Consider the following 17,983-nt stretch of genomic DNA (forward strand, 5'->3'; position numbering starts at 1 on the left):
GTTTGTCTCACTAGTCGAGTGTTTGCAGTTCTTCTCCTACAAGGTACATTGCATAGTTACAATCCCTTTTCTGTCTTTGTCGCCCAGGAATGAAGAAGCGTTCATAAGGTTTATGAATACAAGTTCAAGTTACGATAGAGGGCTGTCAAGGAAAGCGAAGCAGTAATCATACAACAGGAAGAAGAATTAACTTGGAAAGACATAGCAGAGTGTATGTATGATGGCTTTTAGGGCATTCAATTAATCCAGTTCCTGTATTCTTGAAAAGGACATAAAAAAGAGCAAAAGATGGGAGACTGTGGCCTGAAGTAGCTGCATCCTCTGTTCTCAATGAGTGGCAGGAGATGCTCATCCTCAGTGGATGTTGTAGGAGAGGAAAGAAGCTGCTGTGCTGGAATACTGGGATATGGAGTGCACCCGTGTGTGCTGCTGTCAGAGCCCTGCAATGGAGGATGGAGGATTCTGTGTTACCAGAGTAGATGGTCATGAGATGTCCTCTTGATGGGGCAGGCACGAGGTTGGCTCATGATCATGTGTCTCTGGGGGGTGTTTGCCAAGGGCTGCTGTTAGCAGCAGAATCACTGCAGCACCCAGAACATGCTGATGGCAAAGCAGGGATTGGAACTGGATGAGCTTTAAGGTCCCTTCAACCTAAACTGTTCTCTGACTCCATGAAACACAGACAGATGTGGAGGCACCAGCATCATTCCTAACCCAGCAGTACAGGGCTTGGCTGCAGACTGGGTCTCCCACAGGTCCTCTGCTCTCTTACAGCCCATCCTTTCCTAGGGAGTGCAGTGGCAGCAGGAAGCACGTTAATCCCATGTCTGTTTACTTTCGTTACCAGAACCATTTGTTGGCAGAATTTGCTTCCTGAACCTCTGCCTGTTCCAGCTGCTGCTCCCAGCTGGAGCTGAGCACCTATGCTCGGAGCGTGGGGAGCCACTGCCCAAGCGCCCGCCTTCAGCCATACTCAGCACCAGCCACAGAGGGGCACGAGGAGCTCTTGATGCCCATCACTGGTAATTACTGCACAGGAGAAAGGAGAGGACAGTTGGTAGCTGGTCCTGTGGTTCAGGACATTGCTACCTGAGTATCGTCACACATGTGCTGTTTTGAGGCACTCGGCAGCTCCCCTTGTGTGGCCACCTCTGCTGCAAGATGCTATCTGCTGAAGGAGCTCAGAGGCTCCTTCCCCAGGCTCTGCCCGGTACCTGTTGCTCAAGGCCTAGGTTTGAGCAATGCCCGTGGTGGCTGGTCTGCGGGCAGGGCAGGTTGTGCTCGTGGGTCCGGATGGTTGTTTCAGGGCCAGGTTTCCACCAGAGCTCCATGCCAGAGCGCTGTGATACCATCTCAGCATCTGTTTGGCTGCTCAGCCACCACTGAGGGCAAGGAACCCGCCCCAGGGCAGAGCTGTGCTGCTGATCAGCACCCATGAGGCACCCTGGACCAGCAGCATACTGGTCCTTATTGCACCATAGCAGAGGAAGGGCTTGGGCTGGAGGCTGGTCCTGGGTTTCGGGAGCAGCACCGGAGATAAGCAGATGCCTTTTCCTGTGACACAGATACCCTGATGTGCCCCATCTCCAGCCAGGGAGCAGAGCTCCAGCCCAGGGCCTCAAATACCTTTGTGCTTTGCTGCTGTTTTCCTTAAGGAGCTGCCTCCATTGGCAGTAGTTTCTCTGTAGATGTTTCTTCTCAGAGATGAAGTTACAGACCAAGAAGTCTTCACCTTTCACTACCTCAGGCTGTGGGTGGCCGGAGGGAAGCATCCTGTCCTGGCTCATCCTCTTCCCATTACAAAGTGAGAACCTTGCATGAGCAGAGGGAGCTGCTTCTTCCAACGCTTTTCCTTCTTCCTGAACCCTTAAACACGGGGTCTGGTGCTGCTGGTAGGACAGACCCAGCTGGACAACCTCTGAGAGGAGCAGGGGGCTGCAGCCATGTCTTGCTGTGCGCATCGCGTGTGGCTCTGCTGTGCTGCAGCAGAAGCAGGGCTGCTCTCACCGCTGTTTCCTCCTCGAGGAGGACAGGCTGAAGCTGCAGCTCTGGGAGACACGTGTGTGCGTCGTGTGGCAGCTCTGGGTGGCAGGGCTGACGGTGGAGTTTGACCCAGGCTGTTAATGGAAAATGAGGGTTTTCCGTGAGCAGCACAGAACCTGAAAGTGGTTTCTGATGGAAGGGTGTGAGAAGGATGGGAGCAAGCGCTGCCTTGAGAAATGAACATCTTGTTTCCTAAAAGCAAAGTGTTCCAGTGTTCTTGGGAATAGAATGGATTTATAGAATGTTGTGGGAAGGGGCTTGGAGCAACCTGCTCCAGTGGAAGGTGTCCCATGGCAGGGGGTTGGAACTGGATGAGCTTTAAGGTCACTTCCAACCCAAACCAGGCTGGGATTTTATATCACCAAAAGAAAAGCAGTTTATGAACAGCACAGAAGCAGCAGTGAGAACATGGAGCCAAAGCCCAATTCTGTACAGGGGTGATGATGGCAAGTCACTTGGTCGGCTTCAGTGCTGATACTGGACCACTGATGGAACCCCTCCTGAGCAAACGCCCTCATTCAGAGGCTCCGGTGCGGGGACTGGGACAGGTCATGGAGCCACAGAGGTGTTTGTGAATGGCGACTCACGGGGAGAGGGGATAAATGTGTTTGTGCACTCGGTTTTCCTGCTGGAAACACTTCTCCCTCTGGAGAACCTCGCAGCGTTTGCGACGCTTACATTCAGCAATTCTTCTCTAATTACTTCCAAATTACAGCCACCAGCAATTATATTTTTCAATAGCTGTTTGAGTGCTCTGAATCCTAAGAAATTAACTCCCCGATTTTCAAGGACTCGATTTATTAATAGCAGCCGTAACTAGAAATCTTGGCTAATTTTGATCACTACCCAAAGAGCTGAAAGAATGAGGGCTCCTGTTTGCATGTATTAACAATGGGACTGATAAAATTTGCTGGAGACCTTCTTGGTGAACAAGATAATTACAGCTGTGTGGTTTGTGCAGCAATAATTCATGTTCGTGGGCTTTATTCTCCAGGCTTGTTTTCCTTGTGCAGCTCCAGCAGTTGAAGTAAAGGTCTCGATGTCTGTCGTTTCACACGACACTGTTCCGGGGCTGGTTATGCTGTAAAAGCCATCAGCCTGGAGGGAGATGCAGCCTAAATCTCCAAATCATTGCTTAAATCATAGGGTAGTGCAAAGTTTCCTATGGAAACAGGTACAGACTGGTAAAAACCAAAGGCTTGAAGTCATTTAGTATGAACTGATTTAGTAGCAAAACCAATGGCCCTGTCCTGGGTGAGCAAACCCTCACTGCTCCTGGCAAATGCAGCTCTTCCCTGCTCTGAATTCCGACTCCCATTTTGAGGAGGAAGCAATCCTTGACATAACCACAGCCTCTCAGCTGTGCTGGAGCTGACTGTCACATCCTTGGCTGGTTTTTCCCAGGCTTGCTGGCTGGGAAGCTGCTGACCCCACTGGGTTGCAGGTTCCTGCAGCAGCTCTCCCTTTGGTCAATGGCTCAGCAGGAGTCCATGTGGATTCCACCCAGGACAAGTCATCAGGCTCAGCAATACCAGGTGAATTCCCTCTTTCCCAGAACATCCACCACAGAGGTGGGTTTAGAGGACTTGTTCCAGCAGGAGTGCCTGCCCTTGCCTTCATCACCTGCAGCCAAAGCACAAGAGCTCGTTCAGCATCTCTAATGAATCTAGGATGCGGCTGTTTCCTGTTCAGTGTCAACTGAAGAGGCAGCTGAGCATCATCACCCTGAGCATCATTCCTGAAGCATGTGGGGTCTCAATAATGAAGCAAGGAAAATGCTTTCCCTGACAGAACCCTCCTGGCCCATTGTGTTGCCAACAGTTTCACTGCTGGAGCACCATCACTGCGGGGCTATGCCAGAGTCACAACCAGCTGACTTCATGTTCATGGGGGCTGTGGTACCTGGCTCCACTCATGGTCAGTCAGATCCTGGCAGTGTTCAAGTCCAGGCTGGACGGGCTTGGAGCAACCTGCTCTAGTGGAAGGAGTAAAAAAACCCCACTTTGAGAAATCCCTCCCATGTGGGTAAGTGGCTGTAGGTAAGTAGTATTTGTGTACTCGAGTGGCATCTGGTGTCGCTGGGCGGTGCACTGAGCCGCACACTCCAGAACTTGCATCACCGTGTGATTCATGGGATCATCTGACCTTCATCTCGCTGATGTTCTGCTTTTATTTCCCCTGCTCCCAGCCACTTACAGTAAGGGAAGTTCTTCCTGTGGTTCACACACAATGCTTCCTTTCATTCAAGGAGGACTGCGAATGGTGATACCATTTTAAACCCCATCCAGGACAGTCATCTACTTGAAAAGCACAGGATGGAGGAATACTTCCTAACTCCAGGAGTTACTGCACGTTAGTCACAGCTTCCCGTTGGGTGAAAGCCATGCAACCCCTTGGGGTGGGTTTGCAGTGAAGGTACCTCCCCATCAAGGATAATCCTAGAATCCCAAATTTGAAGGGACCTGAAGGATCATCCTTGACATACTGGCACATGGTGACAAAATCACCTGAGCCTTCCTTTCTCCAGGCTGCACAATCCCAGCTCTCTCAGCTGTTCCTCACACACTGCCTAGCCCCTGGATCACCTCTGTGGCCATTCTCCAAACCCTCTCCAACCCATCCCCAGCCTTTCTGTACAGCAGGGACCAAAACCGCTCACAGTATTCCAGGGGTGGTCTGACAAGAGCCAAGTGGAGTGGGATAATGCCAGGTTTTCCAGGAGTGAAGCTCCGTGCACTGGCCCTTGCTGTACCTTCAGCATTCCCGGATGTCTTGGCTGTCTGATGCATGAAGGTAAAAGAAAGCCTGGTGGTGTCTCAGCAGGAGCACCTCAGCTTTCCGCTGCAGGACAGCTGCCAGGCTATGGCAAGAAGCCACCATGAGCTCTGGGACTCTGCTGTGCACCAATATCCCCCACTATCAATCACATCTACCACGCACCAGAATTGCTGTGACATTACCAAGGCCTCTCCATGGGGGGGAGGAAAACCACACCGAGTGGAAGGAGAGTCATCTGCAGATCTTTAAGTTAAAAATAGGCAGGATTTGGTCTGCAGAAGACAGTTTGTTCTGTTGTGCTGCTGGCATCATGTGAGCAATGCCGAACACTTCTGCATTTGAAGACTAAAACTGAGGCACTGAAAACAGGAACTTTCTGGATGCTCTGCATGCCTGAGAATTACTGGTTTCAGCGAGCTGCTTGATACCATCTCATCCATATGGCTGTACTTGGGTGGGGGAACAAACATCTCATTAGCGCTGGAGGGTCATTAAAAGCCGGAGAACAGATCATAGGGAATAATAAGGATGTACGTCATCGTGTGAAGACAGATGATAAAAGCCTGTGACACCGAGTGCTTCAGTGAGAGGGGACCCAACTGAGAAGTGTGGAGGAGCTGAGCACTTCTAATGCTAATGTCAGTGGGAGCTGTTTGTAGTCTCCTCATGAGAACAAATCAGACCGACAGCATCGAAATGTGACTAAAAGCAGAGGATGATACAGGGAATTTTGGCCTACATAACTTCGCAATGAGTTCACCGAGCATTCCTGGCTCCCAGGCCTGGACTGAGCCTCCTAAACTGTGCAACACTTCTTTGTAATCAAATTATAGCTTATACACACACACACACAGAAACACAGACACATCTGCAGGCACTGTGAAGCTGGGGTGATGCTGCTGAACTGTTGCACCAGTCTCGGCTACAACAGCGATGCTCGTGGTTACAGAGTACCCTGGCACCAGCGAGCAAGGAAATGGTAAGAACTGCAAATCTTCCCCAGCCTTCGTCTTGATCCAAATGCTGTAATAGTATAACTCATGGTGTTATATAACTCATAATGTAACTCATAGGAGTTAAAAAACAAAGAGCATGGATTTGATTTGATTGCAGAAAGCAGAGAAATAGCATGTTGGGTGTTTACTTCCCATTTCTTCATGTAGGTGATGGCCAGCTAAGACGAAGTCTAGACAAGGTGCCTGCTACTTGGCTGCACCAGAGCTTGTTTGTTATTTTTCCACATGCTCAGAGAATTACTCCGTTCCCTTCAAAAAAGGGGAAGTTCTGCAATCCTATTTACCCTACTCTTTATCACATTGAACCTGGCTCCTCTCCGCATGCCCTGTTCTTTTCCTAGCTCAACACCGTAAGCCAAAGCCTTGTCCCCTTACAAATGTCACAGATACACAGACCAGCAGTGGTGAGTTATGCAAGTGTTTGGCTTTTTGCCTCTGAAAATAGCTACTCGGGAGAAAAGTACAAATAACCATTGCATGTTCTCACTGGGTTATAACAGGTCACAAAGTCCCCACTGGTTGGGAAAACATCTTGCAATTTACAGTTGTATAATTTTAAGTGGACCCCCAAATTAATGAAAGAGACCTTAAATGTTTGGAATGAGAGATGCTAAAGTGGCTGCTGATGCTGCATTAGTCCTGGGGAGTTTCCATAGCAAGAGTGTTCTTTCTTTACAGTCTTCATCTTTATCTGTTCCCATTCTTTTACCCCCCTCTTTTTTCTAATGGGTTTTGGCATGAGGTTTCCTACCACAAATGAAGCAAATCTTTCCGCTGAGGTTTTAACCTGATTATAACAACAAAGCAAATGCAAATGGAGCTGTCACTAGGCTCCAGATTGCCTCCTGTCAGGGCAGGTTTCCCCCCTGCCACCCCCATCTTCAGCTTTTTCAGGCTAGAGCTTGGACATCTGTATACTGTTGCTGGATACCTCCAATATCTAGACAGGTCCATATGCTCTTCTAGCTTTTGCCAGCAAAGTGCTGGGGCTGGAATCAAATATCTGTAGGTTGTGTGTAGTAAAAATAAACCGGCAGAAGACAGAAAAGCATTTGATGAAAGAGCCTGGTTCAGACAGAGCTGTTCCGCTGTGGAATGTGTATCTGTTTGGGGCAAAAACTTCTGCCTTTGAGCAAACCAGCTGGTTTTTTATGCTTGATGGTGTTTTATAACAATTTTGAATGTTTTTGTCAGTTCCTGCTCTGTTTGATCAGACACTTGTGATCATGTTCTACACTATAACATGCCTGGGGCGGGTTGGATGCTCTGGTGACTTGGCAGGAGTCATAATCAGAGAGTCACAGAATGGTTTGTGTTGGAAGGGACCTTAAACCTCATCCAGTTCCAATCCGTGCCATGGGCAGGGACACCTCCCGCTACAGGAGGTTGCTCCAAACCCTGCTCAACATGGCCTTGAGCACTTCCTTCCATTCCTGATCCCACTCAGATGAGTGTGGCTCAGGCACTGGATGGGCAGGCACCCATTCCTGCTTCAGCTGAACCTTCCAAGCAGCGGACAAGGAAGAGGAATGCCCTTCTGGATTCATGTCTGTTCACTTCTGGACATGGGAGGGAAATGAGAACAGACATATAAGTGTCTTAGGTCTGTAGAAATAGCTTTTACTGTCCTCACTGGCAACTTTCAGAGAGTCTGTAGCAATGCACCTCTTTCTTTTCATAGAAACCGTAGTGAAGGAGCAGCAAATAACCTAATTCACTATTTGCTGTAGCAGATTGCTCCTAACTTGGGAACTAGGACTCCAGAAGCGATGCAGTGTGTGACTGGCTGGGAATTACCTGACACAATAGCCAATGTGTGATGGCTGAAACCCCTCTCCACATCTTCAAGCATGAAATACTGATTATTTCAGCATTTCCACCAGTCTTCCATGAAGCTTCTCCCGTGGATTTCCCATAAAGTGCCATCAACTGAGAGATGTTCCCTTCGGCTGGGAGCTAAGTGTAGGAAATCCTTCATGTCTCCACCGGGAGCTGTGGTTCAGTCTGCTCCAGGGAGCAGCTGGGGCTTGTCATCCCCCTCTCTTTGCATGTTAATGTAATCTTAAAACCTTTCAATCTCCAGGCTCACTGTATTCACAGTACATTCACACCAGCACTCAGCACCTTAGAGACCATCAAAGACGTGTGACAGGGATCATGAAAAGCAAGGAAAGTTGCCACTGAAGGTAAAGCATGAGTGGAGAAAGTGTTGTATCCCTGCATTTAAAAGGTGTTAGGCTTCCCATGTGCTTCAGTCTTGTTGATGAAGGCTGAAAAACAAGGATTTGACTGTTATGATGAACTCTAAATGCTTATGGGTATGTGGGTTTCCAGGTTAACCCTTCAGGAAAATGTGTACATGGAAGGGAACATGTGAAGAACAAAGATGGGTTTTAATTTCAACTATTCTGATAAAGCAAGAAAAGGTCTCCCAATTCTCATGCTTTATTTCTACTGTTTACCATTATCCTCTGCACTGCAGCTCTAGGAATATGCACGATGGGGAGCTGTGCCTCAGAAGGAGCAAAAATCAAGGGTACTATACAGAATGGGCATTCTTGGGTTTGATTTTGCAAAAGTAATTCGTTATTTCACACTCTCTAGGACATCATTTCAGGAAATGAAAATCGGAGCTGCAAAATGCTGGGTTAGGCAGGAGGTGAATGTTCTTACCTGGGTGTCTGGGATGGTCAGCCTTGTGCCAGCTGCAAAGGTGTAACTTACCTGCAAAAGGCACACTTGCACCAAAGCACTATCTCTTCACCTCCCGGATGTCAAACACTTTTACTGAACTATCCCCCAAAGGTTCCATTCAGGAAGTTAATCACCAGAATAAGCATAAATGGTAAAAGGGTCTGAAGAGATTCTTCCCCCTGGGGGATCCCAGAACATTTTGTTTTCCTGTCCAGAAGAGAATGAATCTGTCTTCCTTGTGGTGTGCTAACCACACACTCAGCCAGTAGCTGTTGCCAGTGATGTGCATGAATCTCTGACAAGGACTTTTTCCCCCCCTTCAAGCTAAGAAATTAAAAACAATAGCATTGGAGGAGAGGAAGGAAACTGCCAGACTGGAACAGAACTCATGGGTACAAGAAGCATAGAGAATACATCAAACTACAAGTAAAAACCTATTTCAGTGGATGATGATTATCTCTCCCACTGGGAGAGGGGAGGAAGCTGAGTTCTACCCTGAAGAATCTGGGGTGTGCACATGGTGGTGAAAGGCATGAGATTAAGAGACATCCTTGGGAGTGTCAGTGAACCAGAACAATGGAGGGGACATAGCAGGAGGAGGAGATGTTCTTTGTAATTTAGCTGATCTCAAATTCACGGGTGTTTGAAGCAGAAACATTTAATCTGCTGAGGCTCATCTGTATAAATAGCAAGACACTTTTCAGTATTGTATTGTACAGATAATCTTTACAACAAATGAGAACCTAAGCAATAAGTAACGATGCTTTATTTGGGCAGAGTGATAGAGTCCAGACAAAAGGGAAGCAAGTTCTCCCCTCTGCACAGGCAACAGGCATCCTGCTTGGCCACATCCTTTAATCCCAGCCCTGAAATTACTCGCTTGTGAAAACTTCTTAATAGTGCTTAACTACGCAGGCTCTACCACATCCGAGTACAGGCTGTCACATCAGTGAGCAGTTAGGAGCATGACACTCATTTCCATTGTTCTCCAGGTATTTGGGAAAATAAACCAGGCAGCTAAAATAGCCCCTGGAATAACTGCAGCCATCAGAGCATCACCTACCCAAAATCAGGTATTTTTTTTGGAGTGAGGGAAGTCTTGTTTCACAGGTCACTTGAGCCAAGCAATAAAACTGGAACAGACGCTTTGGTTCCTACTGAGTACCTGTGTTTACCCCTCAGTCCGTGCCTGCTGCCTGATGCACCATAAATAAGACAACTGTGTGCGACAGAAACAGGAATTCTTAGGATACTACTTTTATCCCTACACTGAATGCCCACTTCTGTGTTATTTTGATTGTGGGAATGCTGAACAACTTGCCTAGGTGGCAGCATGAGTTACCTTCTAAAAACTAAGGTTAGGATTCGAGTTACTGCACATCCATGAGAACTGTCATAGCACAGATTTCAGTTTGCTTCTTATTCTAGTCTCCCATTAAGGTTGTTTTCCAGCCATGTGCACTTGGAATGTATTGACGAATCTTTTCCATGAGTTTTAACTATAAAATGAGCTGATAAATTACTTGTTTTGCTATTGTATCTCTGGTAAAAAAAAAACTAAACCAAACATGAAGGAAAAATGAGAATCTCTTAACACAGGATTCATGCTCTGGTTCTTTCTACTTGCTTCTCCCCTGTTATGCAGGAGAACTTTTTATGCCCAGCTTTCATGTCGGGTTCCTGGCAGGGAATCGCAGAAGATTCCCACAGTACTGGAAATAATATTTTATGTACTAAAGTTGAAAAAGGAGAACGTGTTCTGCCAAAGAACGAGTACAAACCCCTGACCTCTGCAACAACAACAGACGAGATGCTTGGAAATGATAATTTTACCACGGAAGTTCTAAGTAAACAAAGAAATAAATCAGTCTTGATAGACTTGATGGAACTGTGTCCTTACCTGGTTGTCATTTTTGAGAGCATCGTACACTGTCTCTGCAGTGTAATGATTTAGTGCTGTCCTCAACATAAAAAGGATAAGGAAATGTTGGGACAAGTCCAGAGGAGGCCACGAGGATGATCAGGGGACTGGAGCACCTCTCATATGAAGACAGGCTGAGAAAGTTGGGGCTGTTCAGCCTGGAGAAGAGAAGGCTGCGTGGAGACCTCATAGCAGCCTTCCAGTATCTGAAGGGGGTCTACAGGGATGCTGGGGAGGGACTATTCATTAGGGACTGTAGTGATAGAACAAGGGGTAATGGGTTAAAACTTAAACAGGGGAAGTTTAGATTGGATATAAGGAAGAAATTCTTTACTGTTAGGGTGGTGAGGCACTGGAATGGGTTGCCCAGGGAGGTTGTGAATGCTCCATCCCTGGCAGTGTTCAAGGCCAGGTTGGACAGAGCCTTGGGTACCATTATTTAGTGTGAGGTGTCCCTGCCCATGGCAGGGGGGTTGGAACTGGATGATCTTAAGGTCCTTCCCAACCCTAACTATTCTATGATGTTAAGAATAGCAGCTTTTAAGACTCAGGCTGCCCCTTCCGCTGCTGTTGTGCCTGCAGGGATACCAGGCACAGCCCCAAGGGCCTACAGTTGAGGAAAATGTCAGTTTTCCTCAGATTTTGGGTTTAAGGAAACACTAGAAATATTATAAACCAACTTGGAACCAAGTCTGTCAGTACAAGACGGACAATTGTGCCGTAAAGGGCAAGCAGTGAAGCGAACAGGAAGGAATAGCTGGAGAAAGGGAAGAAACAAACCCACTCTTGTTTATTCGGAAGGAAAGAGACAACAGAAGGACAAACACAAGCTGTGTGCCTGCAGCTTTGATCTCCTACAGTTACACATTGGACTCGGTGTAAGGAAGGAAATCTTCCGAGGCGTGTTTGATGCTCGGCTGCTTCCTGGTGTCCCCAAGGGGCCGCTGCCCCAGGGCTCGGGAGGACCTGGGAACCAGCCCAGGGCCGCTTTGTGAAACCACACAGGGCTTCTGAGCTGGAAAACTGCTTTTACTGCAGGTTGAGAGCCACACTGGTAGGGAGGTAAAGAGGGATGGGGTCAGGTTTGGGGAGTCTGAGGCCCTCAGACCATGGCTGTGGAGTCACAGGCTTTTAGAAGCTCAAGAATCAAGAAACTACAGTCACTGAATCCCAGCCTGGTTTAGGTTGAAGGGACTTTAAAGCTCCTCCAGCCCCAACCCCTGCCATGGCAGGGACACCTTCCACTGGAGCAGCTTGCTCCAAGCCCCTGTGTCCAACCTGGCCTTGAACACTGCCAGGGATGGGGCAGCCACAGCTTCTCTGGGCACCCTGTGCCAGCGCCTCAGCACCCTCACAGGGAAGAGCTTCTGCCTAAGAGCTCATCTCAGTCTCCCCTCTGGCAGGTTCAAGCCATTCCCCTTGGCCTGTCCCTACAGGCCCTTGTCCCAAGCCCCTCTCCAGGTTTCCTGCAGCCCCTTCAGGCACTGGAGCTGCTCTCAGGTCTCCCCTTAAGGAGCCTTCTCTTGTCCAGGCTGCCCCAGCCCAGCTCTCTCAGCCTGGCTCCAGAGCAGAGCTGCTCCAGCCCTCGCAGCATCCCCTTGGCCTCCTCTGGACTGGCTCCAGCAGCTCCACGTCCCTCTTTGTGCTGCTGTCCCGGAGCTGGATCAGGACCGCAAGGAGGCTTTTCCCTAGCACACACTAGAAGGGGACATTCACAGAAGCGATGTTTATGTGCAATTAACGCACAAAATGCCCCATTTCGGTGTTTCCAGCTTAAATCTCAGCTCCCTACCCCCCCGCGTTCCCCCCGCCCCGCCAGGCGGCATCCTCAGCGCGCATGCGCCAACCCCCTCCCAACCCTCGCGAGCCTTCCCTCCCGTTTGGCCCCGCCTCTTGCCCACCCTCCCGCGGGCGGAGGGGCGGGAACCCCAAAGCCCCGCCCTCCCCTCCGCCCCGCCCCTTGCCCGTCTCGCTGAATCTCTAGGTTAAAGAGCCCGCTCTCACGGTTTTCCGCCCAGGGGGGATATGTGCGGTGGGTGAGCGGCGCAGCGGCTCGGGGCGGCGGTGGCGGCTGCTGGAGGTTCGAGGGGAAGGAGCGGGCCCGTCTGCGGGCGCTGGGTGAGGCGGAGGAGCCGGTATCGCCGCGCCGTGAAACTCCTCACCCGCCCGCGTCGCTTTGTGCGTCTCCGCTGGGCGGAGCCGCTGGGCGCGCGCGGGGTGTCCCGCTCCGGCCGGTAACTTCCCGCAGCCGCGCGGACGCCTCGTCTCGTCCCGGCGGGGCCGCGCCGCCGCCGCCGCACGCACCCGCGCCATGGGGAGCGGCGCCGGCCGCCGGGGGAGCGCGGCCGGACCCAGCGGGGACACCTGCCCCGCGCCCCGCCGCTGAGCCCGCGGCCGCCCCGCACCGTGAGCAGCGGGCACCGGGGCCTGCGCGCTCCCGCCTCGGCCTCCTCCCGTCCCGGGCCCGGCGCGGCCTCCCCGGGCCGCCGGAGCGGGGAAAGTTTCGGGGCGCGTCCCCGCGGCTGAAGGCGCGGGGCCGGGGGCCGCCTTCCCGCACCGCCTGCAGGCATCGCCCCCCCGCGGCCCGGCCCCGGGCGCTGCGGACCGGAGGAGCAGGGCAGTAGAATGAGCGCTCCCGTGGACCCCAGGATCAAACAGGCTCTGCGGAAGAAGCCCTCGGAACGGACTCCCGAGGTGAGCGGCTCTTTGCGTCTGTTTCCCTGTTTTCCCTTTGCTGTGTCCCCGTTCCGCAGCCGTCCCGCCCGGTGCCGGGTGCCTGCGGGCGGCACATGGCCAGGCTGGCGCTCGCGAACTCCGTTCGTGTGCAGCGGCGTTATTTATTTATTTCTCCTTTCCAAAGTTGGACTTCTCGAGGCCAGCAGCCTTTTAAACAGCCTGGGTATGGACACAGGGCGGCTGATGCGCTCTTTCGGGCCGGGCTGCAGGGAGAAGAAGGGGAGGTAGATCCCTGGAAAGTAAAACTGTGCCTATTTCAGCGATGCAAAACTTATGGGAAAAGTGAGGGAGCTGCGAGGCTTTCCTTACCTGTGCGGCGATGCAGATTTAAACAAAACCAGGCTAATTATGCTTCAGACTTCATAGAGCTGCTTTTCCAGTGAGTGGGAGTGGAGAAATGTGCGAGCCTGGGTAGTTACAGTAAAATGCGCTCTTCAATGGGCAGCCTCCTCTGTCCCTTCCACACAAGCTGTAATCAGCGTGGAGTTTGGGGAATGGTAATGTCATTGCATTAATGTAATAATGAAATATGTTTGATAGCGTTTGCAAGGCTGACTGGAGTTCGGTGCTTGCTTACCCAGGCTGCTTCTTTATTTGTTTCCTTTGCTGTGATTTGTTATGTTTTCGATGCACTCAAGGGTCTCACTGGTATGAAAAGATGCGCACTTGAGTTTGTCCCTTTGAGACCGGGAAACATCTGTTCTCCCTTGGTACCGTATGAGAGCAGAATGTCCTGCCTGGGCTTCCTTATAAGTTAATTATCAAGAGTCTACTTGGGAAAGCTGCTTGCGGAGATGGCTTCAGAGTGTGTCCGAGCAGGACAGAGCCCCCATTCCCCTTCAGTTTCACTCGTGTGAGTGAAATACATTCAGTCCCAATGTTTACTCGCCTTGGGATACCTGGTATGTTTCTCCTCATGCCTCTACTCCCTGTATTAATGATGAGGCAGTCTCCCTGCTCTGTTTTCTTCCTTTTATCACTCCCTTCTTGCTTCAGCCCTTCTCCATCTCCAGTACTGTACTCCTCACTTAGCAAAATTCCTGTGCTCCTGTGCTTTGCAGTGTTGGGCAATTGGGTTCATCACAGCGGTGGCATTCAGGCACCAGCATACCACACTGACTTGTCACCCTTTGACTTTGGGAACAGGTAATCTGCTCTGGCCTGAAACATCTGCCCACTGCTGCCTCCTGCACTGCCCATGTCTCCTGGCTCTGTAGGGCTTTTTGTTCTGTATTACTTACTAGTCATGACACATTCCCCCCACACAGCAACTGTAACAGATTTTTTTTTAGGGTTGTCGCCTTATTTTGGCTAAAAAAAGCCTAAAAATATTTTGCTTACTCTTGTAAGGTTAATTGTCAGACAACGTGATGTGGAAGGTGTCGCTGACCATGGCAGGGGGTTGGAACTGGATAAGCTTTAACCTCCCCTCCAGAGCAAACTATTCAGTGGTTCTATGATGCCCAGCTGCACTGGACTGTGCTTGCGGGTTCATGTGGATCTGTGCAGATTCCCACTGAGGCTGACATCAGAGTTGGATTTGCAAAGGTATCTCAGCTGTGTCCCTGCCTGTGGCAGGGGTTGGACCTGGATGAGCTTTAAGGTCCCTTCAACCCAAACCAGCCTGGGATTCTATGAAAACAATAAGTTTTTATCTTCACTAACTTAACTAATGACACCTCTAAAATGATTTAAATAAATCATCTTAATTCCCTTGTAAATCTGCCCCTTTGTAGCAGGAAGCTGGGGACCATCCACAGCGAGACCACTCATGATTAAAACTCAGCAAGGTTGGGTCCTCTGCTCTTATTGCCTCTTGCTGTGTGCATGCTTACAGTCAAACCACTTTTATTTCTTGGGGTGCCTTTGTTTATATACCTATAGAAATTCCATGACTTTAGGAAAAGCCCTTCCCCATTCCAGGCTGTGTTTGGGAGTCCCCATTCTGCATCTGTCCTACCTGTTCAGACACAAAGCTGAAAATCGAACCGCTCTGTGCCAGATTTCCCAGGCATATGCTCAGAGCTGTGCTGACAGATGGGTACAGGGTGATATGGGGACCAGAGCAAACAATTGCCGTGTAGTTTTTACATTCATTTCTTTATTTTTAACCATACTGAGCATCCGGACTTGTCAGCTCTCTTCTTTACGCTGCAAGGCATGGGTCAGGGAGGCTGAAACCCACTCAGCACAGCCCACCGGGGTTCAAGCCCAGTTTTGGGTGTCCCAGCACAGGGTGGATGAGCTGGTGACTCCTGTCCTCAAGTATCCAGCTGTGCACAGGCAATAACTGTGGCTTCATTGCTACCCTCCTACTCTCATAGAAAGGCCTCATCAGCTCCTCCCACATGGAATCAGCTGCGTGGGGCACTTTGACTGCATTCTTATACAGGAAACCCCCCCAAAATTCCCTAAACCATGACTGGTATTTTATGGTAAGCCAATGCTGCTTGACCACGTGGGTTTCAGTTGCTTTCAGTCCCCTTTTGCCCCCTTCTCTGTTTGGATCCTGGAGTTTATACGAGCAGTTTACCTGGCCATGACAAATTACAGGGTTGGGGCTGCACTGATTAGTAGCGTGGTCTGGTGCTTCATACCCATCATCTGTAGAGCAGTCTGGAAAAGTACAGATAAATAATCCACACATCAAATATCGCTTCCCAGTGGTACAATTATCCATGTGATTTTGATTTTTAGGACTTTTCCATGACAAAAAATGGAGATATTAAAATATTCGAATATTTTGCCTCTTTTGGGAGTGATCTCAATGACTTTGCTCAAGTAAAATATTTCATTCTTGATGCTACAAATATTTTTGTTTGGATAAAGCTGTGTTAGGGCAAGTTTTCAGTGTTGTGGTAACATTCCACTGTTTGCTAATTGTTAAAGTGTATATGGTATGCATATTAGACATGTACACACTTGATTTTTTTTGTTGTTGCTCAGATACTTCATGTGTTATAATCTTTAATTTATTTGCCGATGGGGGGTATTTTGATGAACTGCTAGAGATTGTAGCTAACATTTAATGATATAAATGTGTTTGTGCAATTACTCTTCTGTTACTCCGTTTGGTAGCTTCCGCTGGTACGTGGGACCCGTTGGTTATGTGGACTGAGTGTGCCCGAGTGCTGCCACTGTATGAATCTCTCTGCCTTGTCTCTCAAGTTCAGCCTGAAAGTGCAGAATTGGCGAGGGCTCCCTCAGATGGTACCTTTGATAACAGATTATCCTAACAAATCACCTTCTGTGCACACCGGCTTGTCAGATAGAGGAAACCTTCACAGTAAATTGGTCACTTAAGCACTTAACTCATACCTCTATTTGAACTGTAGGATTTCATACTCCTCTTTAATATTTTACTATCTGCATTAGTCTTCTGGGGTGATGCTGCTGGCGGCGTGGTGTTAAATGTGCCAGTATTTGTAGTGCAGATCCTCCTTCTTGCAGGTTGGCAATATGGGATTTAGTTACCTCTATGAGGTGTTGTAGCTTTGTCTTGCACATCATCCCACCTATTTCTTGTCACTGGGGGAGGGGGATAATTAAATTAGTAATTTGGGAGTATTTTAATAGTAGGAAAGCGCTGTTTGAAGCAGTAGGAGGGAAGGGCGGATGTGTATGGCAGCATGTATGCTTTCATTAAAGGTTTAGTTTTTTGAGGCCCAGAATTCCTTATCTGATCTGTACAAAGGCTGTGATGTTAGTTTTTTGGGGAGTGGTTTAATGCCTACCACAGATAAAGTCTCAGTGGCTGATAGGGCAAACCAGCAAATGATTATGTTCCTTTTTCTTTCCTCCTTCCCTCCCCCTATGAACATGTTCTCTTCCAGTCTGAATTCATCCTTTTCCCAACACAGGACTTTGTTCTAGACAGTATTTCCTTTCCGTGGTTCAGAGAGCTTTGCCTTTATTGGACTTCAAAGAGTTAGAGTCTATTTTCATACTGTAAGCTCTTGTATTTTCCCAACTTTGCCTTATTTCAGTGATCCTTGATTAATGCTAATTCAACTTTATTTGGCAATAGCAGCCCCTCCTTCTCTTCCTGTTCCCTTTTTATTAATCCAGTGGAAAGAGGAAAAAAACCCTAATTTGCACAGTTGTGACACAACGGGGTCTGCTCTTTGGGGTGTGTATGTGATGCTTCTTGACGGCTTCTATATAGAGAAATAGATCTGCAACGGATCTAAATCATTCACAGATAGTATATTGATGGGCATTATAAAATGGCTGTAATAAATAAAATAAATGATTGCTGACAGCATAACAAAGGCACTCTTGTACTGGAGCACAGCTGAGCCAGACAGAGGAGAACATCTGCTTCTTGTTTCCAGAAATAACTGGTATTTTCAAGTGGGATTTTTCATCCTTTTCAGTAATTTTCTGTACACTCGGTAGGTGAAACAGGGGATTAGCCTGGGTTAAATCCATTGTTCCTGCAGTGAGCTCTTAGGTGTTGATGTAACAAGGGTGGTGTTTTGGGATGGTTGTTAAATGAACTCAGAATTGTGGAATCACTGCAAAAAATGTTGTTGTTATCTTACAGCAAAAAGAAGTTTGTATTAAATGAAGTTGCAGATGCTGGGTTGTATTTAATACAAATCCCTTCCTGTTAGTATGTGGGCCTCCAAAACAGGGAAAGAGGAGTGATGGAAACCTGACTCCTGCTATAGTTTTCTACCAACCTTTACTTCTCTCTACTTCTAACCTTCCTGCTACTGAGCCTCTGTCTTACCTTTTCACTCCCATTTCTTTGTTAGTGATATGTTGCTTTATAGCTGATGCTCTCTCTAGG

General features: G+C 48.8%; 1 protein-coding gene across 3 annotated transcripts in view; it reads left to right on the top strand.

The window, feature by feature from the left end:
- The first annotated feature begins 13,050 nt into the window (after positions 1-13,050).
- Positions 13,051-17,983, top strand: part of RAPGEF6 (Rap guanine nucleotide exchange factor 6) — a 118,298-nt gene continuing 113,365 nt past the window's right edge. For all 3 annotated transcript variants that reach the window (XM_031047344.2, XM_034066639.1, XM_034066638.1), the window contains exon 1: positions 13,051-13,146. In XM_031047344.2, coding sequence (XP_030903204.2) covers positions 13,078-13,146 — 69 coding nt within the window. In that variant the 5' untranslated portion in view covers positions 13,051-13,077. The remainder of the gene's footprint in view (positions 13,147-17,983) is intronic.

The sequence above is a fragment of the Melopsittacus undulatus genome, chromosome 10, assembly GCF_012275295.1.
Source record: "Melopsittacus undulatus isolate bMelUnd1 chromosome 10, bMelUnd1.mat.Z, whole genome shotgun sequence".
NCBI classification, from domain to species: Eukaryota; Metazoa; Chordata; class Aves; order Psittaciformes; family Psittaculidae; genus Melopsittacus; species Melopsittacus undulatus.